The sequence below is a fragment of the Saprolegnia parasitica genome, assembly GCF_000151545.1.
Source record: "Saprolegnia parasitica CBS 223.65 unplaced genomic scaffold supercont2.61, whole genome shotgun sequence".
NCBI lineage: Eukaryota > Oomycota > Saprolegniomycetes > Saprolegniales > Saprolegniaceae > Saprolegnia > Saprolegnia parasitica.
The window spans coordinates 131,575-152,299 of NW_012156455.1; the positions used below are offsets into that span (position 1 = coordinate 131,575).

The 20,725-nt window shown below is 58.0% G+C and overlaps 10 protein-coding genes across 10 annotated transcripts; 4 read left to right on the top strand and 6 right to left on the bottom strand.

Annotated features, from left to right (window-relative positions):
* Positions 1 to 401: 401 nt before the first annotated feature.
* Positions 402 to 3,212, top strand: SPRG_11271 (hypothetical protein; the record flags this gene model as incomplete). Its single annotated transcript, XM_012350082.1, has 9 exons — positions 402 to 696; positions 742 to 930; positions 981 to 1,185; positions 1,230 to 1,773; positions 1,822 to 2,011; positions 2,059 to 2,260; positions 2,313 to 2,632; positions 2,687 to 2,988; positions 3,038 to 3,212. Exons 1-9 carry the CDS (start codon positions 424 to 426, stop codon positions 3,210 to 3,212), a joined length of 2,400 nt encoding a protein of 799 aa, XP_012205472.1. The 5' UTR covers positions 402 to 423.
* A 55-nt stretch (positions 3,213 to 3,267) lies between these two features.
* Positions 3,268 to 3,911, bottom strand: SPRG_11272 (hypothetical protein; the record flags this gene model as incomplete). Its single annotated transcript, XM_012350083.1, has 3 exons — positions 3,268 to 3,545; positions 3,591 to 3,764; positions 3,816 to 3,911. Coding segments are annotated over 3 exons (416 nt in total), but the record flags the coding sequence as incomplete, so codon positions are not given.
* Positions 3,912 to 3,946: 35 nt separating this feature from the next.
* On the bottom strand, positions 3,947 to 5,251 carry SPRG_11273 (hypothetical protein). The gene is made up of 7 exons (XM_012350084.1): positions 4,993 to 5,251; positions 4,819 to 4,941; positions 4,619 to 4,774; positions 4,413 to 4,576; positions 4,273 to 4,369; positions 4,118 to 4,227; positions 3,947 to 4,073 (listed from the first exon to the last, which is right to left on the bottom strand). Exons 1-7 carry the CDS (start codon positions 5,245 to 5,247, stop codon positions 3,980 to 3,982), a joined length of 999 nt encoding a protein of 332 aa, XP_012205474.1. The 5' UTR covers positions 5,248 to 5,251; the 3' UTR covers positions 3,947 to 3,979.
* Positions 5,252 to 5,537: 286 nt separating this feature from the next.
* On the top strand, positions 5,538 to 6,429 carry SPRG_11274 (polypeptide deformylase; the record flags this gene model as incomplete). Its single annotated transcript, XM_012350085.1, has 6 exons — positions 5,538 to 5,568; positions 5,619 to 5,695; positions 5,741 to 5,825; positions 5,867 to 6,078; positions 6,130 to 6,183; positions 6,229 to 6,429. 6 exons carry the CDS (start codon positions 5,538 to 5,540, stop codon positions 6,313 to 6,315), a joined length of 546 nt encoding a protein of 181 aa, XP_012205475.1. The 3' UTR covers positions 6,316 to 6,429.
* SPRG_11275 (hypothetical protein) lies at positions 6,317 to 7,483 on the bottom strand. The gene is made up of 2 exons (XM_012350086.1): positions 6,633 to 7,483; positions 6,317 to 6,583 (listed from the first exon to the last, which is right to left on the bottom strand). Exons 1-2 carry the CDS (start codon positions 7,464 to 7,466, stop codon positions 6,395 to 6,397), a joined length of 1,023 nt encoding a protein of 340 aa, XP_012205476.1. The 5' UTR covers positions 7,467 to 7,483; the 3' UTR covers positions 6,317 to 6,394.
* A 1,401-nt stretch (positions 7,484 to 8,884) lies between these two features.
* Positions 8,885 to 9,994, top strand: SPRG_11276 (hypothetical protein; the record flags this gene model as incomplete). Its single annotated transcript, XM_012350087.1, has 1 exon — positions 8,885 to 9,994. The coding sequence occupies one exon, from the start codon at positions 8,885 to 8,887 to the stop codon at positions 9,992 to 9,994; it is 1,110 nt and encodes a 369-aa protein (XP_012205477.1).
* A 383-nt stretch (positions 9,995 to 10,377) lies between these two features.
* On the top strand, positions 10,378 to 12,789 carry SPRG_11277 (hypothetical protein; the record flags this gene model as incomplete). Its single annotated transcript, XM_012350088.1, has 9 exons — positions 10,378 to 10,626; positions 10,666 to 10,995; positions 11,040 to 11,286; positions 11,336 to 11,518; positions 11,574 to 11,647; positions 11,699 to 12,041; positions 12,087 to 12,164; positions 12,213 to 12,355; positions 12,409 to 12,789. 9 exons carry the CDS (start codon positions 10,378 to 10,380, stop codon positions 12,745 to 12,747), a joined length of 1,986 nt encoding a protein of 661 aa, XP_012205478.1. The 3' UTR covers positions 12,748 to 12,789.
* A 451-nt stretch (positions 12,790 to 13,240) lies between these two features.
* Positions 13,241 to 15,323, bottom strand: SPRG_11278 (hypothetical protein). The gene is made up of 7 exons (XM_012350089.1): positions 15,145 to 15,323; positions 14,761 to 15,093; positions 14,471 to 14,714; positions 14,236 to 14,414; positions 14,082 to 14,180; positions 13,702 to 14,035; positions 13,241 to 13,650 (listed from the first exon to the last, which is right to left on the bottom strand). The coding sequence occupies exons 1-7, from the start codon at positions 15,313 to 15,315 to the stop codon at positions 13,310 to 13,312; spliced, it is 1,701 nt and encodes a 566-aa protein (XP_012205479.1). The 5' UTR covers positions 15,316 to 15,323; the 3' UTR covers positions 13,241 to 13,309.
* An 860-nt stretch (positions 15,324 to 16,183) lies between these two features.
* Positions 16,184 to 18,239, bottom strand: SPRG_11279 (hypothetical protein; the record flags this gene model as incomplete). Its single annotated transcript, XM_012350090.1, has 13 exons — positions 16,184 to 16,351; positions 16,398 to 16,461; positions 16,512 to 16,633; positions 16,683 to 16,750; positions 16,802 to 16,914; positions 16,957 to 17,090; positions 17,133 to 17,261; positions 17,305 to 17,364; positions 17,410 to 17,462; positions 17,505 to 17,682; positions 17,736 to 18,005; positions 18,052 to 18,147; positions 18,192 to 18,239. 13 exons carry the CDS (start codon positions 18,237 to 18,239, stop codon positions 16,184 to 16,186), a joined length of 1,503 nt encoding a protein of 500 aa, XP_012205480.1.
* Positions 18,240 to 18,371: 132 nt separating this feature from the next.
* Positions 18,372 to 20,234, bottom strand: SPRG_11280 (hypothetical protein). The gene is made up of 7 exons (XM_012350091.1): positions 19,831 to 20,234; positions 19,574 to 19,778; positions 19,334 to 19,530; positions 19,091 to 19,286; positions 18,893 to 19,038; positions 18,611 to 18,842; positions 18,372 to 18,565 (listed from the first exon to the last, which is right to left on the bottom strand). Exons 1-7 carry the CDS (start codon positions 20,208 to 20,210, stop codon positions 18,413 to 18,415), a joined length of 1,509 nt encoding a protein of 502 aa, XP_012205481.1. The 5' UTR covers positions 20,211 to 20,234; the 3' UTR covers positions 18,372 to 18,412.
* Positions 20,235 to 20,725: the final 491 nt, after the last annotated feature.

Here is a 20,725-nt window from a genome sequence, read left to right on the forward strand (position 1 = left end):
AAGTGTCGTCTCCGTCGTCGACACGTGTCTCCTTGGCCTTGACGTCTTGCCACGGCTAGAGTAGCCGCTGCTTGCGCCGTAGCTAGACTACCGGGAGCGTACAGAATTCATGTCGTACCATGCATCACAGAGAGCAAACGCGTCGGCTGGAGAAAGCGTCATGGACCGGCCCATGGGCTGCATTGGTCGGCAGCAGACCCGGGTCGAGTGCTGGCGTAGCAAGTGCCCGAGCGGCGCAACAGACGGTCTAAAGCGGAGCATTTTCACGTTCATGCAGCAAGCTATGATGACCTGCACGGAGGCGAGCGAGGGGATCGACGCAGAGCGATGGTCCACGTATTCGGCACGGGATTGGTTGTAAACCGTGCATTCGGCCGCGTGTGATTGGAGGAAAATACATCCACACATTCCGTGCTTGGAGCGATGAACACGGCGAAGACGGCGACGACGACGCGGAAGCGGACGCTCGCCGAGGACTATGGCGGCGACGTGGGCGAGGACTTGCAGGCGTACATGGACGAGGACAACGATCCGGTCCAGAGCAAAGACTCGGTCGCAGCGTCCAACTCGCTCTCGCAGCGCATCCAGAAGCGCTTGACGCAGCTCAACCAAGCGACGCTCGACAGCGAGAAGGGCGACAGCGGGTATTTCGACTTTTCGGCACTCGAGCTCAAGAAGGACCACGAGTCGCGACCGGTAGGCGACATGCGGCGGCGTGCAGAGGCCTCATGGCCGGCGTAGGTCTGGGTGTGCCCCAACGGGCGGATCTTCCTCGAAGCGTTCTCGCCGATTTACAAGCAAGCGTACGACTTTCTCGTCGCGATCGCTGAGCCCGTGAGTCGGCCCGAGTTTGTCCACGAGTACAAGCTCACGCCGTACTCGCTGTACGCAGCCGTGTCGGTCTCGATCGAAACGGACAGTATCATCAAGGTGCGCGCCGGACGCTCTCTCGTACGCTGCATTTAGAGGACCTATTGTAGGTACTCGAGCGCCTGAGCAAGAACGTGATCCCGACAGGCATCACGACCTTTATCCGCGACTGCACGCTCAGCTACGGCAAGGCCAAGCTCGTGCTGCACCACAACGAGTTTTACGTCGAGTCGCTCTACCCGCAGGTGCTGCGCACGCTGCTTGAGAACGAACAGATCCGTCTCGCCCGCGTCAAGGAAGACCCGACCGATACCTGTACGCTAGCATACATCGATCACGCCATCACGGCATTTTGTTAGCAACCGCGACGGCCATGACCTCGAACGAGTTTAGCTCCAACGGCGAGTTCCTCCAGAAGGAAGTCACGGCCGAGGACCAAGCCAACATGCAGTATCAAAAGCTGCTCATGGAAGATTACGACCAGACGGCCGAAGGCAGTGCGAAGTCGACGTCGGCCGCGACCGTGCAGACGGTGAGTTTCCGCATCCGCAAGACGCACGTCGAGCAGGTCAAGCGCGCGTGCCTCGACATGGACTACCCGCTCATGGAAGAGTACGACTTCCGCAACGACAAGACGATCCCGGACATTGACATGGACCTCAAGCCCACGACGCGGATCCGAGAGTACCAGGAGAAGTCCCTCAGCAAGATGTTTGGCAACGGCCGTGCGCGCTCGGGTATCATCGTGCTGCCGTGCGGCGCTGGTAAGACGCTCACGGGTGTCACGGCCGCGTCGACGATCAAGAAGTCGTGCCTCTGCCTCTGCACGTCGGCCGTCTCGGTCGAGCAGTGGACGGCGCAGTTCAAGATGTGGACCACGATTCCGGAAAAGAAGATCGCCCGGTACGCGTGCAGTAGTATATGGATCGATGCTATGGATATGCCGTGTAGCTTTACGAGTGTCGAGAAGGACTACATCGACCCCGAGTCGGGCGTCATCGTCACGACGTACACCATGGTGGCGTTTGGCGGGAACCGCGCGGCTAAGTCGGCGGCCGTCATGGCCCTTATCCAGAGCCGCGAGTGGGGCTGCATTCTGCTGGACGAAGTGCACGTGGTGCCGGCCAAGATGTTCCGCAAGGTACTAAAACGAGGATTGGGTGTTGCAGAGATCGACAAGTCTTTTAGGTCATTGGGTCGATCGCGTGCCACTGCAAGCTCGGGCTCACGGCGACCTTGGTCCGCGAAGACGATCTCATTGGCGACCTCAACTTTCTCATTGGCCCCAAGCTCTACGAAGCCAACTGGATGGATCTCACGCAGTCGGGCTTCTTGGCCAACGTCTCGTGCGTCGAGATTTGGTGCCCCATGACGGGCCCGTTCTACGCTGGTGGCCGCATCTCCAAATGTTGCATCGGAATCTCAATCGTGGGATATGGTAGAATACCTCAAGGAGAACGTGAGCGCCCGCAAGCGCGCGTTGCTGTATGTGGCCAACCCCAACAAGTTTTCGGCTGCCGAGTACCTCATCCAGTACCACGAGAAGCGCGGCGACAAGATCCTGCTCTTCTCGGACGATGTGTTTGCGCTCCGGCTGTACGCGACCAAGCTCGGAAAAGGTTTCATCTACGGCGGCACGGGCGAGCGCGAGCGCATGCGTCTCCTCCAGTCGTTCCGGACGAGCCCGCACGTCAATGTGATTTGCATCTCCAAGGTCGGCGACACCTCGATCGACTTGCCCGAAGCCAACGTCATCATCCAGGTCGACTCAAATCTTTTTATGAGTTGTATGCGACACATTTTTTGACCATTGTAGGTGAGCTCGCATTTTGGCTCGCGTCGCCAAGAAGCCCAGCGTCTCGGGCGCATCCTTCGGCCGAAAGCCAACTCGACCGGCGGCTTCAACGCGTTTTTCTACACGCTTATTTCGACCGACACGGCCGAGATGTACTACTCGAACAAGCGCCAGCAGTACCTTGTGGACCAAGGGTATACGTTCAAGGTCGTGACTGACCTCTACGACAAGGCGACCTTTAAGGGCGTCTTCACCTCGAAAGACGCGCAGGCACAACTCCTCGTCGAAGTGCTTGAAGCCCAAGATCTCGACAAAGTGTCCAAGTACGAGCTTTCTATGCGATGGATCTAAATGTGATGGCCGTCATCCTAGCGACGAAATGGCGGCGATCCGCGACGACGAAGATCTCACGCGGCTCAGCAGCAAGAAGAAGAAGTCGTCGTCACTCGGCGCGCTCTCGGGTGCCGACGGCAGCAAGTACATGGAGTACTCGGCGGGCCATGGCGCCAAGCAGCGCCACAACCTCTTCCGCGATCGCTACCGCTAACTCCAACTTGTAAACCGTTCATACACACCGTTTCCATGATCGCCGCTGCATGATACCCAGGTATTGGGAAATGTGAATTTGGCACTGGACTCGGTCACCGCTACAGCGCTATCTCTGGCATCTATCAAGACGTCGTCTCGACTTTGGTGCTGGAGCTGGTGGCTTTGAGGCCTTTCATGTATCATGGTTACGACGGTGTCGAGGTCTGGCTGGCCCACCACCATTCGTTCTTCTCTCGGCGCTCTTCGTCGCGGTCTTGGGCGAGGCGCGTCTCGACTTGTCGCCGAAGGGCCAAGAGCGTTGGCTTGGTGATCCCAGCGCTGACCTTGTCGGCTAGCGAGCGGTGGATTTCTTTCAACATCTCAAAAGGTTTTGTACCTCGGCTTGCCTTGGCGGTCGACAAAAGGCACGGCACCGGCGCCGATACCGGCAGCGGCGACTTGCAGAGCAACTGATGCTTGAGAATGCGCGGCGGCTCTGGCGGCGACGAGTTCCATTGCGGCTCGACCGTTCGCGCCGCGCCAGAAAGATCATCATGGAACGTGGCACGAGCTACATTCGCAGCAGCATGCATCTCCTCGCGGTAGGCTCATGGATGCGTACCATGCGAGGATGGCAGTTTGCAGGGCGAAGCAAGCCAGGGCTTGGAGTAGTCCCGTCGAGGCCAGTCGCCTCGCACCTTGGCGTCCGTGACCATCGGTTTCAACAGTAGCGAGCAGAGTCGTAACGATATCATCACTTTTGTAATAGAAAAGACGCCTTTGCGTTCATTCGAGTGGCGTGTGTTGAGCTTGCAGCGTCTTGGCGACGCCGTGGACAAAGTTAAAGTAGACGTACTTGGCATCAAACTCCATGTCGTGCCTTCGTTTCCACGGTTATCGCCAGCGAATTCAATGCTAGCGTACCAGTAGTTGACCGAGACGGTGTTGCAGAGCTGCGTCGCGCGGTGGTACCAGAGCGACGGCAAGTAGAGCATTTCGCCCGCCTCGAGCACCACTTCCACTGGCTCCAGGTGCTACGCAAAGCTGTTTATAGCAACACACGAAACAAAGCAAGGTACCTTGGCGTTGGGAAAGGCCGTCGCGTCAATCGCCACTGGGTCGACGGGAATCCACGGTGTCATGTCGGACGCCGCCGAGTCCGGTACGTGAATGCGCCTGCCCAAGCGATGACGGAGGTAACAAGGCAAGATCTATGTACCACATGGGGTGTGCGGACGGTCGCAGCGCCGACGGGTCGATGCCGGCGGTCTTGCTCACGTGCACGTAGCGCGTCGTCGGGTACTCGGTTTCATGGAGGAAGGCTACCGCCGGTGGCGGGAGGAGGGTAAAGTGCTTTCGACCCCGCACAACGCAATACATGTTCTAGGATCGTGGTCAAAACCGAGTCGATGAGACCAAGCCGACCTCGTAGTGGTCCTTGTGCATGGTCGAGACGGCGCGCTCGTCGCCGATCCAGAGGTTGACGGCTTCGGGGGCGTTGCCAAAAGCCTCGGCCGCAAAGTCGATGGCGTCGTCCACGTCGTCGACGAGCTCGGGAAACTGATCGCGGAGACTGTCGTTCTACTCGTCCTTCGCGTCGCCATCGAGAATCACATCGAGAGTACCTGGTGCGAGAGGTACGGAATGCCGTCAAACGCTGGGTCGTGGTACATGCGGAGGAACTCGCGAAACGTCACGTCGCGTTCTTCGGGCTGCACGAAGACGTTGGTACCGTCCGCCAGCTGGAGCTAGACGCGAGTTTTAGCGCATGGGTCAATCAAGCAGAGAGAGGATCGTACCACCGCGTCGCCGTAGCCCGAGGGCGTGACGTCGACGGTCACCGTCTTGTCACCAATGGTCTCGTCGAAGAAGGCGTCCGACCACTTGCGCAGCGCGGGCCAGTGCGCGAGGCCGCCGACGATGATGACCGGAATGTTCTTGCTGACGTAATCGCGGTAGAAGGCCAGCGGCGTCGGCGGCGAAATGCGCGCAATCTTCCGCGGCGCCCAAAAGTCCTGCGCGTCTTCGCTGAGCTGCGCCAGTATCGGCTCCATCGTCTTATCTCACTGCAAACTGCAATGTCACGATGGCGATAGCACGCATAGACTAATTACACGCAACTTTAGACGGCCACAGTGCAGATGCAGGGTACCTTGGGCTCTCATGTGCAGAGACGTTGCAGATATGTCTGAAAGCATCGTTTGGCAGCGGCGAGAGTCGGTTGGACACCTCGATGGCCTTACTTTAGAGACCATGTTGGGCGTGCGGTGGCGTGTTTTTATCCTACGTTTGATTGGCCAAAACCGGATTGGATTTCGGGGGATTTCGCTAGCAGCCAAGTCCAATGCATCGCCTGGTCTACCTCGGCAACGCCGGTTCGTGCATGGAGTAAGATGTACCCGAGGCTCATGGGCGGATCACGTAGCGCTCCGCCAGGTCTCGACGAGCGTCAAGGACGTCCATGACATGCGCTCGATCGTCTCGGCCATGACCACCATCGTCGTACGCATCACGCCCGCCCGTAGCACACCGTTGACGGCCTCGTAGGGCGAGCACCAAGGCTTGGGCCTTGCGGGGCCGCAGATCGGCGTCAACAAGCGCCTCTTCCTCATGGTCAAGGACTTGCCCGAAGGTGAGACTACAGTCGACGGTCGAGGCTACATGTCGATCTAGACGAGGAGACGCCGCTGACGTACGAGCCGATCTTCAACCCGCGCATTGTTTCGAGCTCAAAGGAGATGACGCGCGACTTTGAAGGCTGCTTGAGCTTCCCGGGGTACCAAGGCGTCGTTGGCCGGTCGTCCGACATTGAAGTGCTCTACACGAATGCAGATGGAAAGGAGACGCACCGCGAGCTTAGCGGTCTTCACGCGCGTGTCTTCCAGGTACCGAGCTCTTTCTCCCATATCCTTTCTTTGCTCATGCTGCGTGCCTAGCATGAGCTCGACCACTTGGACGGCGTCATGTTCCTCGACAAGTGCAACGTCAACGTACGTCGCTACTTGATCGCTCGCCGATGCTCATGCTGCCTCTAGTCGCTCATCCACAACGACGAATTCACGCAAATGGACTTTCTGCAGCTCCAGCTGCTGCTGCTCAACGAAGACGACGACGACGCGTAGATACGAAAGGCGTATGTATAGAAGGATGCCCGCCTCGTATTTATTTGGTCGGCGGAGGCAGGAGATGACGAGAAAGATGCTACACTTTGTGCTCCTGTTCCAGATACATCTTGGAGGCGTGGACCCAGCTCACCCCCGCCTTGACGCCGATATAGACGGGTACAAAGACGATGACGCTGACGACCCACCACGTGATGCGGTCGAGCGACGCTTCGTAGAACGTGATGCCCACCATCCACTCGTCGAGGCACTGCGCCCGCGTCTTGGTCTACGCAAAGATGATGATTCGTCATCATGAAACGATGACATGGATCTACCGTGGTGCCCTCGGCGAGGGTCACAGCGTGCTCTTGCATGGCAACGCGCTGGCTGCGGTGCGGCACGGCGACCGGTCGCCCGAGGAAGGTCGCTTCCCGCAGCGGCATGATGTCCGACGCCGCAAACGTGCGCTCTGGCAAGTGCTCGGGCGTCGAGTACTCGTCGTTCTCGAGCTCGAGAAACCAGAGGTTGGCGTGGGGCAGACCCGGGCCATACGTGTTGGGCTCGGATCCAGGAAACGCCTTCTCAGACCACGACTGCGCGGGGTTGTCGATGCGCGCATAGATCTCCATAAGCCGCCGGTGCGGGTCGTACATGACGTGCATGCCCTTGGCCTCGAGGCCTTGCACGATGTTCCAAAAATCGGTCGACTCGAGCTGGACCATGTCGATGGCGACTTCGATCGACGAGACGTGGTAATCAATGCCACTGGGGCGGCCCATCTCTTTGGCGGCTTCGGCGGCGGCGAGCACACTCGGCTCCAACGACACGGCGGGCGCTTTCGCCGCCAAGAGCGCTTCGGCGAGCGAGCCGAACGCTAGCCAATGCGTCGTGCCCGAATCGGCAAGCACCGATAGCGTGACTTCGCCGATCTGCGACGTCGCTCTCGAGTACGCGTCGCTCACAGCGCAGCCGCGGTGGTAGCTCACCTCCATGAGCAAGAAGAAGGTCAAGAGCATCGAGATGGCCGCGCGGATCGCACGCGACGTCCAGGACGCCCGCGCCTTGGAAGCTGGCGGTGCCACAGACGCAGAGTTCCGTCGGCTACGGCCCGAGGCCGGCTCCGAGGCGTGGAGCTCGGCGGCGTTTGCTCCGCTGTAGCGGCGCTGCATCCGTCAGCTTCGTCGCCTCAAGAGGTGTGGGTGTTACCCCAGATCCTGTACATGCAATGTACGAGGTACGTACGCTAGAATAATAAAATGGTGACGTACATTACCGTACAATAGCCACCGGCCGCACCGTACATGAAAAGTTGAAGGATTTTGGCCAATCGTTGCCGTGCACAAGGCGCCGATTGGTGCTCACACTGTCAATGCTCAATTTCGGCATGTTCCATTTTGGATTGGAGGGTCAAAACAATAAACCTCTCAAAATCAATATTGATACGCAATGGATCCAGCAGCTGCCACGAGGCATGACTTTGACACTACCATAGAGCAAGGCTTTGGGATAAGACTGCCGGCGACAAGAGCTAGACCGTCCATCAATATACAGCGAATCAAGGACCGGGCATCTCATTTCACATCGCGAGTGGACCGAGTGTTCAGTTGCACCGTTTCGCCAACTGTTTTTCGGATGAGGCGGTTTATGATTGGAATTACAGCTAGGGGTTTTGTTTTCTATGTGGTCCCTCGCCAAGCCACTTGATCGTCTGGTTGCTCGTGATTTCTTCCCATCGCCAACTTCTTTTCATTAGCTTGTGTTGGGTTGACGTGCGATCAAAGCCATGCCCTTGGCGCCTTCCGATTGCCAAATATGATGCTTCGATCGCAGGCCACAACAAAGTGCACGAGCTTCCCACCCAGCCTTGTTCTTGCTGGACTGCTACCCAACAAGTCGAACGCTTGCGAAGCCATCCTGGTGGTTTGGCCGTTTGGCACTTGGATGTGCTGTGGTGTGAACGGCACACTGCGAAGTGCTCAACGAAGAGTCGCTGCACGGACACGACTGTCGAAAGAAGAGAAAACAAAACGCGGTCATTCGAACGAGTATAAGAGGGACGAGAGATACTGGGCACGCTTCAAAATGGCACCAACTATTCTCGCGATCGATAAATGCGAGTGCACACGCACGTGAAGATACGTGATGACACGGCGACATGCGCAACGTTCCGGGGAGATCGTGGTGACGTGGCAACCGGACAGCTCACCTTGTCGCCGCGGCTCACCGGTTGTTAAATTGGGACCGTCCCATCGCGCCATTCGAGGCTTGCCTGGACGCTTTCAACCCAAACCTGGCAGCTGTCGTGCTCGGCGGTATTGGGCGAACGGCCCTCTGGGATCGTCGACCTCGTTCGGTGGCTGGATATCCGTGCGTACGTCGCGCTATTTGGTGCCTACTAGTACGGGACGCAGTGGAAACCTCAAGTGAGGAAGCGTGCTTCGAGCCCAATACAGTACTGGTTGTCGTATGGTAGCCGTAGAGGCAACAGTGACGATGTCATCAATGACGTGCGTCCAGCGGAGAGATGCCTGACCGTTCTGCGCAAGTGCTGACGCCACACAGACGCACTCATTCTTCGATTCGCTTCATGTCGCTCTCCTCGGTGGTCGCGGTCAAGACGGTCGAAGGCGAACCAGTCGCGCAGCTCTCGACGACGGTGCTCGGACAAGTCGCGGGCCTCGACTTCACAGGCCACAGCGACGAGACCGTCGGTCTGTACCTGTTCCTGGCATTCCATGACGATGATGTTCTCGCGCAAGCGACGGCCAGTCTCGCGATCGGCGATGCTGCGGCGCAGCACGTGCTCGCGGTGTGGACCGTCGTGACGACCCCGGCGACGTTCCCGCGTCACCTTGAGCTGCACGGGGACTTTGCGATTTTGGTCTCGCGCGACCGTTCAGTGCGTGTTGCAGTCTGCGCTTCGACAGCCCACGACGTCCTTTCCGTCACGTTTGCCTCGCCGACGCCGTTCAAGACGGACATCATCGTCAGCTTGAACCACTTGACAACATCGAAGGGCGAGACGACGTCCGCGCGCCAGGTGCATCTTGGCGGCAACGTTTGGCTGTATGTCTTCCAGCTTCTTGCAGCCATGCCCAACGGCCTACAGCATCTGCAGCGCCGCCTGGCGCATGCCATGATGCAGTATGGAACCCTGCGCTACAACGTCACGCGTCCGGCGACCGACGCGTTCAAGCCGCTTGCTCCCTTTGCGGAAATGCTCAATATGCAGCCGACTCCTCCGTCGTTGCCACCGCGCACGCCAGCGCACTCGGCGCTGACAGGAGAAGCTCTTGCTCGTCGGTCGCCATCGCCTTTTGCAAGCCGGCCACCGCAAGCCCCAGGCCCAGACATGGCGCTAAATGAGCCATCATCGCTGGTGTCACCATGGTCGTCGCCCAGCAGTGGCTTTGGGTTTAGCCACCAAAACAACTTGTCGCCCGAATCGCTTCGCGAGCTCGAGCGCCGGTATGCGTCGCCATTGCTTCTGGCCAACTACCCGTCACCGATCCGCTCGTCGCCGCTTCTCATGGAGAGTCCGCCGTTCGATGTGCACTCCTCGCCACCGCAAGCCGTGCGCCCCGCCTTGCTGCTACCCAAGGACGACGACGACAACGACCTGGCCGACCAAACACTCAACATGTCGGTCGATGATATCGAAGACGACGAGTACGAACGTGGCACAATGGTCGCGTAGCCAATGTCTTGGTCCGACTGCATTTTTTAGCGTCTAATTGCAAGTTAAACGAGTCGCGACGATTTAGGGGCCACGGCCGTGACGAGACCTCGTCATACCTGGCATGCACCCGCTACACATCTTGCCTTTTCAATAGCACGGTCGCACGGCCACCCTTCACACCCCGCTACCAAGGAGCAGATTTGAAACCAGCACCATACTACACGTTCGGAAGCTGCGTGCCAGGGTGCCACGTATGCACCTGTCCAACTCGATATTTGAACCTGTGAAACTCGATGCGTCACTGGACGTTGGCGTCGTGCGATCGGCCGCATGGTCCGGATAGAGCGTATCCGGATAGTCGGTGGGCCAAGCCACGATGGTCATTCTGTCGATCGATCCGGATGCAGCTCCAGCGACGCAAGGCCCGAGGCGACGCGGCGCCGCCGCCGCCGCCCACGACGCGCGCCCACGACAACGCGATCGCATCTGCGTGGTCGCGCATGAGCTGGCGCAAGCCGCTCTCTCTCACGCGCGCCGACGAGAGCTCCAGCGAGCACCCGCACATGGAGCGCACACTCGGCTGCTTTGACCTGCTCATGATCGGGATTGGCGGCACCGTTGGCAGCGGCGTCTTTGCCACGGCCGGCTTGGTACAGTCGTGGCCCCGGTTCTTGCTCATGGAAACGTAGATTGCGCGGTCGTACGCTGGGCCTGGTGCGGTGCTGAGCTGGATCTTCGCCGGCCTCGGCTGCATCCTCAGCGGCGCGTCCTTCATGGAGCTCTCGTGCATGATTCCGTCGGCCGGCAGCACGTACGCGTATGCATATCATGCGCTCGGCGAGCTCCCGGCGATGCTCGCGGGCATGCTCTTGACGCTCGAGTACGGCGTCTCGAGTGCTGGTGGCGCCCGCGCGTGGAGCGACAAGCTCGCTGCTTGGCTCCATCACGTCGGCTTTCCAGGGCCCAACTGGATGAAGCCAAAGGGCGGGTTCATCGACCTCTATGCTGGCCTCCTCATGGTACGACGCACTTGTGACACGACACATAAGCGCAAGACGGGTAGATGCTCTGCACGATCATCGTGCTCTGCGGTATGTCGGCCGGGAAGCGACTCATCAACACGATCACCATCACGAAAATCACGGTCGTCCTCTTTATCATTGTCGTCGGCCTCTCGCAATTCAAGACAACCAACTTTCTCGAGCCGTTTTTGCCGCCGATCGCGCGCAACGAGCACGACCAAACCGTGTACGGCTGGCCCGGCGTCATGCTCGGTGCGAGTGCCAGCTTTTACGGCTACATTGGCTACGGTATTTACATGGACACTCGGCTCACTCTTGACATGACACGAACCTGTAGACGAAGTATGCTGCTTGGCCGCGGAGGCCAAGAACCCGACGCGGGACATCCCCCGCGCGGTCTTTGGCACGGTTATTGGCGCCGCGCTTCTCTCGACCATGGCCACGTTGTCGCTTGTCGGGATGCAAAAGTACTCTGCGATCGACATTGGCGAGTCGTACGGCACGGCGTTCCACGAGGTGCGTCATCCCGGAGTCGCGACGCGTCATCCCGCCGTTTTTACGGTCTCTGTCTCTAGCTGGGCATGTCGTGGGCTGCCTCGGTGGTCGAGACGGCATCCTCATTGGTTTCCTTGCCCAGCCCCGTGTCCAGGTAGGATAGTACCTAGAGTACCGATATGCGACATGCCCATCATCCGTCTAGTTTGCCATGGCGCGGGATGGGCTCCTTCCCTCTATCTTTGCCAAGCTCGATCGCCACGGCAACCCATTCTTTGGCACGCTCATTTGCGGCAGTGTCTTGACAATTGTCGCCGTCTGCATTCCGTTCAAGTACCTCTGGGACTTTATTTCGCTCGGGATTCTCGTCGCGTTCAACGTGACCAACACGTGCCTCCTCGCAGTGCGCTATCGCCACAGCAGCGTCGTCTCGCCTGTCGCGCGCCTCGTGCCCGAAGCGCACCGCGTCTTTGCCCTCATCGCCGCCTTTCTTATCGCGTCGTATCTCTCAGCCTACCACGTCCAGGAGAGCATCCTCGCACCGCGGGGTACGCTCTTGTCTTCGGACCACTTGTCCTCATCGCGTTGCGTAGACCTGGACGGGTCGCTGCACCAGCGCTACATGCACGCATTTGGGACCACAGGCGCCCTGCTTTTTACGCTCCTCACGGGTGCGCTGGATGGACCTTGCAGCAGACGATACACTCTAGTGGTTGTAGGTATCACCGTGGTCATGCTGGCACTGAGCACGCCGACGCCAGCGGATTTGCTGCCGAAGGAGAGCCCCGAGAACCTTCAGACGCTGCCGGACACACCCAGCACGGTCGTCTCGTCGTCGACCACCGACACGGACAGCCTTATCGTACGCATCCTGCAAGCTTTATTGATAGAGTAAGAACACCACTGTTCTGCTAGATGCGCGACGACGACGACGACGATGTTGTCGTGGTCGATGCGGCCAGCGTCGCACCGCTGGACGACGATGAAGGTAGCGAGACGAGCGACGACGCCAAGACGCACACGGAGGCGTTCAAAGCACCGCTCGTGCCGCTCTTTCCGTGCCTTGCGATTTGGTTCAACTGGTTTCTCGCGATCCAGATCCCGTCGTTGATTGTGCTGCTCATGAGCGTCTACTTTGCACTCGCAATCGCCATCTACACCTACTACGGGCTCCGCGGCCAGCACTCGCTCGCGTCTCGTCACGGTGCGGCCCCCCAGTCGTACGCGGCTGTGCCCGAGACCCTCTCGGCCTAACGTTAGTGGTTGTTGAAATCTTGAGGCTCATGTCGTGGTTTTTTGTTGCGCTTGCAACCTCGAAGTGCTACTGGAACGCATCCTATCAAGACATGAATGACCCATTTCCCAAGAGCGATCAATGCGTTGTTGACCAAAAGACAGCGTTGCGAGAAGCGCGACGCTCTCCAATTGCGTCTCCTTGATACCCGAAGGTTCATATTTTCCAAACCGACTGCAAAGGCACGTCCAGGTCATTCAAGACGCTCTTGTTGTTGCCCTCCAAACGTCCAAGTGTCAGTTCGATTTTGTGTGGAAACTCCCTAAACACTGGCAAGTGTACGCCAAAGCAGCGCGAGAAGTGGTCGTGCATGGCCTGCTGGCACCGAGCGCTTCACTTCGATGCGCCGCGCGACGAAACCTGCCAACGTGCAGAAAAATGCTTTTCCGGTCTCATCAAAGAGACTTGCCTGTTGACAATTCTCTAATCATCGAGTAGACTGAGGTTCCAACGCAGTGATGTCAATCTGGTCTGGGTCTTATCAAACCATATCTATCGAACTCCGTTCTCACGGGTCGTCGTCTATACCGTCACGTCGCAACGAGGCCGATTCGCATACCGAGCGCCATACGCGAAGTAGACACAAATCGCGAGCAGGATCCAGAGCACCATCATGACGACCGTCGGCACGGGCATTTGAACGACGAGCAGCCAATTGAAAAACATGGCCACGCACGGCACGAGCGGTACACCGGGGCAGCGAAAGAGCGCGCTGGCCTCGACCTCGTCGACGATGGCCTTGGGCAGACTCTTCTGCACGGGCTTGGTGCACGCGAGGAGACCGACCATGCCGGCGGCCATCGCTGTGAACAATGACGCTACGTAGAAACCTGCAGCAGCCATGTACTCGTACACGTAGCCCTCTATGCCAGAAGAAAGGTCCTTGAGTAAATCAAACGAGGCGAGTTTGGTACCAGTGCGCGACGGCGCAATGATCGCTTCCTGCCAGTGCCACGCGGCGAGCCACGACGCGAGCGAGAAGACGCCAAGCACGAACGGCAGCTTGAGCTGCACGGACGCGCACTCGATCTGCGTCGCCTCGTAGCGGACGACGAGGAGCGAGAGGTTGGTCATGTTGAAGGCGAGGAGGATACCCAACGAAATGAAATTCCAGAGCACGTGAAACTCGACGCAGGTCGCGAGCACGATGAGGAAGAGGCCGCAGAGAATCGCACCCATGCGTGGGTTGCCATGCGCGTCCAAGCGCTTGAAGACTGCCGGCATAAGGCCGTCTTTGGCCATGGCGCACTAGAATTCTTGTGAGAAAATTGAGGAAAAATGGGATCAATCGGACCTGCACACGCGGCTGCGCCAGAAACCCAATGAGGATCCCGACCGGCATCGTGAGCACTTCGCCCGTCTCGACGATCGGCGACGCCCAGTGGTACCCGACCTAGCGTTTATAGAACCTTATCCATATTGTCTATACGTTTTGTGCGAACTTGTACCGATTTAAAGGCTTCGCCAAACGACTCGTCGACGTCAATGGCGGCGTAGTGCTGCATGCCCACGATAGAGAGCGTCGCTAGAATGGAGAGTGTCGCGGCGCCGAGCACGGTCCCGAGGACGGCGCGCGGGATGTTCTTGCGCGGGTTGACGGCTTCGCCCGCCAAGCAGCACACTTCGTCTATTCCGCCGTCGAGGTTGCAAGCTGGATAGCATATTTCGGGCAAATGCACGTACCATAGCCAATGTAGCCGTAGAAGCTCGCGCTCGCTCCGAGCATGACGCCGGGCCACCCAAAGACGGTTTGCCCCGACGCGTTGGTCGTTGACGGCGGCACGAACGGCGTCACGTTGGCGTACTCGAACTTGGTCAGACCCGCGATAATGATGAAGAGGACAACTGCGATCTTGGTGAGCGTAATGACGTTGATGAGACGCTTCCCGAGCGTCATGCCGCCCAGCACGATGAGCACACAGACCGTCTACGCACGCTTGCATCCAAGTACTTCGCATAGAAGAGTTCGCTACCAAGAGAAGGCCTGCGTAGAGATCAATCGAAGTGCCGGCAGGGCGCATCCACGCGGGGCTGTCGACGTTGAAGAGGAGCTTGAGCCACACGACAAACTTGCCGCTCCATGCACGCGCGTTGCCGGCGCTCGAGATGCCATACTCGAGCGTCAAGAGAAAGCCCGCGATCGTCGCCGGGAGCTCGCCGAGCGCATGGTAGGCATACGCGTACGTCGAGCCATCGGCCGGGATGAGGCACGAGAGCTCCATGAACGCGCCGCTGCTGAGGATGCAGCCAGCGCCCGCAAAGATCCAGCTCAGCACCGCCGCAGGTCCGGCATAGTTGCGGGCAATCTACAGCCGCGTTCTTAGCATTATCTTATTCGAGCATGCGGGCGTACGTACCAAGCCGGCCGTGGCGAAGACGCCGCTGCCAACCGTGCCACCGATGCCAATCATGATCAGATCGAAGAGCTGCAGCGAGCGCTCGTTCGTCTCGTGGCTCTCTTCGTCGCGGAGCTGCGCGAGCGACTTGCGGTGCGTTGCGCGCGCCCAGAGACCTGGCTGCTGCTGCATCGAGGACGTGTCGGAAAGTGCACTTGATTGTAAGTACCGCAGTCCTCTGATTGGCTAAAAAGCTTGTTTAAAAGCAAAGGATTGTGGTCATTACACTTGATATGTGTATGGACTGCAGCGCCAACGTAATTTAAATACGCCCTACGCCCGTATCAAGGCGTCGTGGGCAAGCCCTTTCGCGGTCGAGAGGAGGCGCAGCACCACCGAGACCTCTTCGACCTTGGTCATCTACATGCATTCGAGTGCGACGGAATAGGATTCCAGTGATGTACGGAAGCGTCCAGCTTGAGCATGGCTTCCATCACGGTTGTGGCGGACGAAATAAGCTCGATGCTGGCGCGGAGGCTGCGAATGGAGCGCGCCTCGTGCCGATGGCCCAATAATCTAACGTCCAATGAAGTACAGTGGCCTTCCGATAGGTGTCGACGTACTGGTGCCGCAACCACGCAGTCTCCTCGACAGGTGTCAACTTTTGAAACGCGCGGATTGCAAGCAGTTCGACGTAGACCGACTATTCGACGACGAGGGCTAGGTGTACGACTGCAATGGATGCAGGCGACGTACGCGCAGGCGCCGATTCAGGGCCAAAAGCACGGTCGCTTTTCGGATTGTTTTGCACTTGTTGGGGTAGTGGTGGCTGCGCAAGATCTCGTCCAGATCTAAAACCGGGTTGGGATCTGCGAGGCATGTCGCCACGTACCACATCGCGAGAACGAGTACGCGTCGACGTACGTCAGCGTCCGCGCGTCGTAAATTGTGAGCGAGTCGATCTTGTTCAACAGCATGTGCTGGCCAAAAATCTGGCCTTGGTGCAAGATACGGCCCCGCTGGGCCACGAGCCCTAGCGGTGCAGCCACCTAGAACGCTACTACATCGACATCGAGGTACCTTTGCTAATGATAAACATCTTGCCCGAGATCTCGCCTGCCCGCACAATCAGCTCTTGTGGTGGGTACAGCTCGGCTTCAATGCGGCGCGAGATCGCCGTGACGAACCGGACATGCTCGCCGGGCGGACCGCCCATGAAGAAAGGAATCTAATACATGCGTAGAGTCGACAGTCTCGATTTGCAGTGGACGTACCTTTTCAACCCACTCGCCCGCCGTGAAGACGCACAGCTCGCCTTGGAGGCCCGGTGAGAGCATGCTACGCATACCCACGCGTCTCGCCATGGACATGCAACATCAAAAACCGACTTGATGACGCGGGAAAAGTGGCGGTGCAGCATGAGATCTCGGCGATGCAAGAAATATTCGCGCAGCCGAAAGACCATCTCGGGTGGAATGTCTTCGCGCTCCATGTACGCATTTAAGTGGTCCTACGTACGTCGCTTTCCACTGTACATGCAGCATATAAGATGACTGTACCATTTGCTGGTTGAACTCGTTGGAGGATTCGTCCAAGCTCGAGACAAGGCCACAGACCGAGCCGACGACTAGGACGGCAACCCGACATGCTAAACTCCTCGAAAGAGAGAAGATCGTACTGAACGAATAGGTCGCACAGCCCGTGGTTATGCAGAGGATCGCCACGAGCTTCTCGAGGTTCGTGACCATGGGAACATCCCCGTACCCGATCGTACCGATGGTCATGACCGACCTACGTCGCGTTTAGATACCCCAGTTTTGGCATTTCAGCTACCAATAGAGCGACGCAATGTACAGGGTCGAGGACGACGAGCCATTGACTTGATAGACGACCTCCCAGTTGCGCTCGTCGTCTTGGTACTGCGGGACGTAGCCCCAGAGACATGCCATCCAATGCGCCAGAAGGATCTACATGCGCTTCAAAACGCACGCTTCGATATCGTGTCGTACCATCACACAGGCGTATTTCCCGAGCTGCGTCATAGCGACAGGAAACCCTAGCACCGCCTTCCACCGCTGCAAGATGCGGGACGCTCGAAAGACGCGGGTGAGCTTGAGAATGCGCAGCAGTCGCATGACCTACTCCATCGTGTGCTCCAGCCGACGAGGACTCTCAAGGTACTTGAAGCGCCTTGACGTTTTGCGTCTGGTGCAACGTAAACGCGGTCGAGGTCGCCATGCCCTTCTCCAACCGTGAAGAGAGATAGATGCTCGATGTAGAAAGTACCCAGCTAATCAAGTCGTAGGGGACGATCGAGACAACGTCGAGCGCAAACCACCCTAGAAAGAGCTCCATATCCTGCTACACACGACGACGCTGACCTTGGACGTAGTGCAGGACGATACTGTGCGGGTCTTCAATCAGTTGGTTGGACGCGACATCCATGTAGGGTGTCATAAAGTTGATGACGCAGTCGACGACGAAGACGGTGTCGATGACGCGGTTCAAAACAAAGAGCACGTCAATGACGTCGGTGGTCGCAAAGGCAATTTCGACCGGCTACACCATGCATCCATCCATCACACTTGGAAACCAATCCGCTGACAACGTACGACAGCAATCGCCGTGTAGAGCACGAGGCCGATCAAGACGAGGTCCCAACCCGCTCGAAACGAACTCGACGGATGCAGGACGCCCGAGCGACGAGGGTGTCGGGCCGTCGATGGCACGCGCGGCGCCGGCAGCTCTTTCGTGACGCGATGCCGCACGAGGCCGCGGTTCACGAGCATGTTGTTTTCGCGCAGCTCGTACAGCGAGTAGCGCTTGCGCTCGTGCACGATCGCATGCATCGACGAGGGCACACCGGCCGTGAGCTCCCGCGCCTGCACACGACAGCATCAACCTCGTGCGAGGTCCTCATCACCGTACCTTGGCCAGGACCGTAGCCGAGATGCGACGAAGCGACGACCGCTGGGCATCTGAGATAACGTCAATGAAGAGGCTTTGGCGTCGGTCCTCCTCGACCTAAAGCGGTCGAGTGAGATACGGCGCCGTGGACGTGTGTCTACCACAGGGATGAAGCGGGCGATCTGCACGGCCTTGACAAACGCCCGCATCGTGGCGCGAGGTTGCCGTTATCGTCGCGTAACCGAAAAAGGCGGAAATTGGATTTATTCTCGTGTTGCAATCTTTTTCGAGGAACGAAATTGCTACTACAATCGACAGGATTGCTACATTCGACAATATTGTACAGTCGAAAAATTGACGTGTTTTTTCTTTCAATGCAGTCCTACGCTTGCACGAGGCCGTCGTCAACGTCGCCAAGCAGATTCTTGAGAAACTTTTCCGTCACGCGCGTGTAGTTGTTGAGCTCGGAGCGGTCAATTTCGTTGAGCGGCTTCTCGGCCAAATGTGTGAGGTGCTCCGTGTTTCGTTCCAGATCCTACCGGCAGATACAGCTAGCGTGTCACAACGTGAATCGACGTACCTCTTGGAGGTACTCAAAGAGGTTCTTCTCCGGGCCAGGCGACAAGTAGTACGCGTAGACGTACGAGTACTTGAGGACGCGGCGGCAGGCGACCATGGCCTCGATCGCCGCGTTCAGGAAACCCACGTCCATGTACGAACCGTTGGCTTCGGCCTCAAACTCCGTCATGCGCGCGTCCGTGTTTTCGCGCATGCGAAGCGCATACCGCCCTGCCTCGGCGTGGTTAGCATAACTACGCAAAAGGAGATTTCAGTCCAGATATCAGATCTTATGGTCCCGTACCGCTGGTAATAGTGAAGGTAGCGGTCCAGCTCGGCCTTGGCACGCGCGGCGTCCGTGTCCTGCGGCGCTGCCGCCGGATCGTAGCGGTTGCATTTGTAGTAGCCACCCGTGGCCGAGTTGTGGTTGGACCACACGTCCATGCAGATCTACGTACGTGGGACGTCGTAAGCATGATCACAAGAAAACGCAAGTACGGACCCAGCAAAATTCGTACTTGCAACCGCGGCACGTCATGTGATTGCAGCCCTGGTTCTTCTCGATGCGAACCGAGCACTTCGGGCATTTCTTGGTGTTGGCAAGGATCCAATTGGCCGTCTCGCTCTCGTTCTTGCACTTCTCTTGCCAAAGCGCAAGCTGGTCGCACGTGACTGGCGCGTGAGCTTCCTCGCCGCAGCTACGGACAACATGAATACACGAACGCTTCTAAAACGCCAGGACTACCGAAGGCAGAAGAGGCAACCACACGAGCACGAGACGGTCGTGAGGCCGCCGGACGACACGATGGCATTGTTGCAGCCTGGCGCCGGACACCACCTGATGCTCCGGTTGATGTCGACAAACGACCGGAGCAGGTATTTATCAAACGCCTTGTACTCGTTCGCGGGCAAGAGCTTCTTGAAGACCGAGTCGCTCACACGCTACTTCACTTTCAACGCTGGCATTTCTTCAAACTGCACATACCTCCTTGCAGCCGTGCTGCGGGCACGTCGTCGTGACACACAAGGGGCCCTCCGAGATCTTCGTTTGCAAATACTCCACCCAGCAGATGCGGCAAAACAAGTGCTGGCAACCCAGCGCCGTGAACCCGCTTGCCGGCGTCTCCATGCAGATCATGCACGGGTACTTGCAAGTCGCTGCGTCGACTTCTTTGCCTGTAAAGCACGCTCTACGGAACAGAGAGCCTCAGCCCATTTGTCTGGCCATCGGCGATTGCATACCCTGCGGCAGCATCAACGGCTTCCGGGTCGCTCCAGTACATGTTGAGGAGCTTTTCCTTGTCCCAAAAGAGGTGGCGCAGGAGGAGGCTGGCCTTGTCGACCGATACGGACAAAATGGACGCGACGTCGCGGACAAGGTCATCCTTCTGCGTGCGCAGCAGGTCGGGCGAGATGATGCGGTACTCGTTCGAGGCGACGTCGGCAGGCGTGTTGGTCGGGGCCGCGATCGCCGGGCCGTCTTCGTCGTCGTCGTCGGCGTCCGACTCGTAGTCGTACTCTTCATCATCGTCATCATCCTCGACCCCAAGGCTCTCCATGTCATCTTCCTCGCGCTCCTGCTTCATCTCCACGTGGACGTCGTCCTCCGAGATTGCGCTCATCGTGGATCGGACGGCTCGTTGTTTTTCCGCAATGCGACGAAGTCCAAGAGCAGCCTCGGCTAAGTGCGGTTTCTATCAAGTCCGCACGCGGTTCTCCCGCGCCAGGAGAGCATACGAAAATCGAATATACTATCTGTTTGGGTCATGCACTCGATTAAGTACGTATGTATCCTCCCTTCTTCGGAACTTCTGTCCTCTGGCGCGACGATGCACAATGTCGTCCATTCTTCTACGGCGACAAGTGTCCAACTATCTATCAAAGTCATCATAGCCATCGAGCGTTTAGGAATCTACATTGTCATTTGAATGTCATTACGGCTCTCGAGCTGGAGCTGGATCATCTATCGGTGCGTAAATTGCCACCCTATTGTGCACTCACACCACGTTCTTTGAGACTGGCTCACACAATATCAGTGTCTTTCGGGGGCTATAGTGCGTCTAATATGTTGCTTGCTATGGCTCGGTCAAAGTCATACAGTGTAGTCTGCCACTAGCACAAAGAGTATTAGTGCTAC

What these genes read in the sequence shown, in the direction of transcription:
- SPRG_11273 (XM_012350084.1), bottom strand. Translation starts at nt 5,247, where the DNA reads ATGGAGCCGATACTGGCGCAGCTCAGCGAAGACGCGCAGGACTTTTGG. An exon ending in TTCCGTACCTCTCGCACCAG is followed by an intron (nt 4,775 to 4,818) that starts GTACTCTCGATG and finishes AAGGACGAGTAG; the next exon opens with AACGACAGTCTCCGCGATCA. An exon ending in TGCACAAGGACCACTACGAG is followed by an intron (nt 4,577 to 4,618) that starts GTCGGCTTGGTC and finishes CCACGATCCTAG; the next exon opens with AACATGTATTGCGTTGTGCG.
- SPRG_11275 (XM_012350086.1), bottom strand. Translation starts at nt 7,466, where the DNA reads ATGCAGCGCCGCTACAGCGGAGCAAACGCCGCCGAGCTCCACGCCTCG. An exon ending in CCCTCGCCGAGGGCACCACG is followed by an intron (nt 6,584 to 6,632) that starts GTAGATCCATGT and finishes ATCTTTGCGTAG; the next exon opens with ACCAAGACGCGGGCGCAGTG.
- SPRG_11278 (XM_012350089.1), bottom strand. Translation starts at nt 15,315, where the DNA reads ATGCAGCAGCAGCCAGGTCTCTGGGCGCGCGCAACGCACCGCAAGTCG. An exon ending in CTACGGCTACATTGGCTATG is followed by an intron (nt 14,415 to 14,470) that starts GTACGTGCATTT and finishes ACGGCGGAATAG; the next exon opens with ACGAAGTGTGCTGCTTGGCG. An exon ending in TTGGCGAAGCCTTTAAATCG is followed by an intron (nt 14,181 to 14,235) that starts GTACAAGTTCGC and finishes TATAAACGCTAG; the next exon opens with GTCGGGTACCACTGGGCGTC.
- SPRG_11280 (XM_012350091.1), bottom strand. Translation starts at nt 20,210, where the DNA reads ATGAGCGCAATCTCGGAGGACGACGTCCACGTGGAGATGAAGCAGGAG. An exon ending in GCCGTTGATGCTGCCGCAGG is followed by an intron (nt 19,779 to 19,830) that starts GTATGCAATCGC and finishes TCTGTTCCGTAG; the next exon opens with AGCGTGCTTTACAGGCAAAG. An exon ending in CGCAGCACGGCTGCAAGGAG is followed by an intron (nt 19,531 to 19,573) that starts GTATGTGCAGTT and finishes AAAGTGAAGTAG; the next exon opens with CGTGTGAGCGACTCGGTCTT.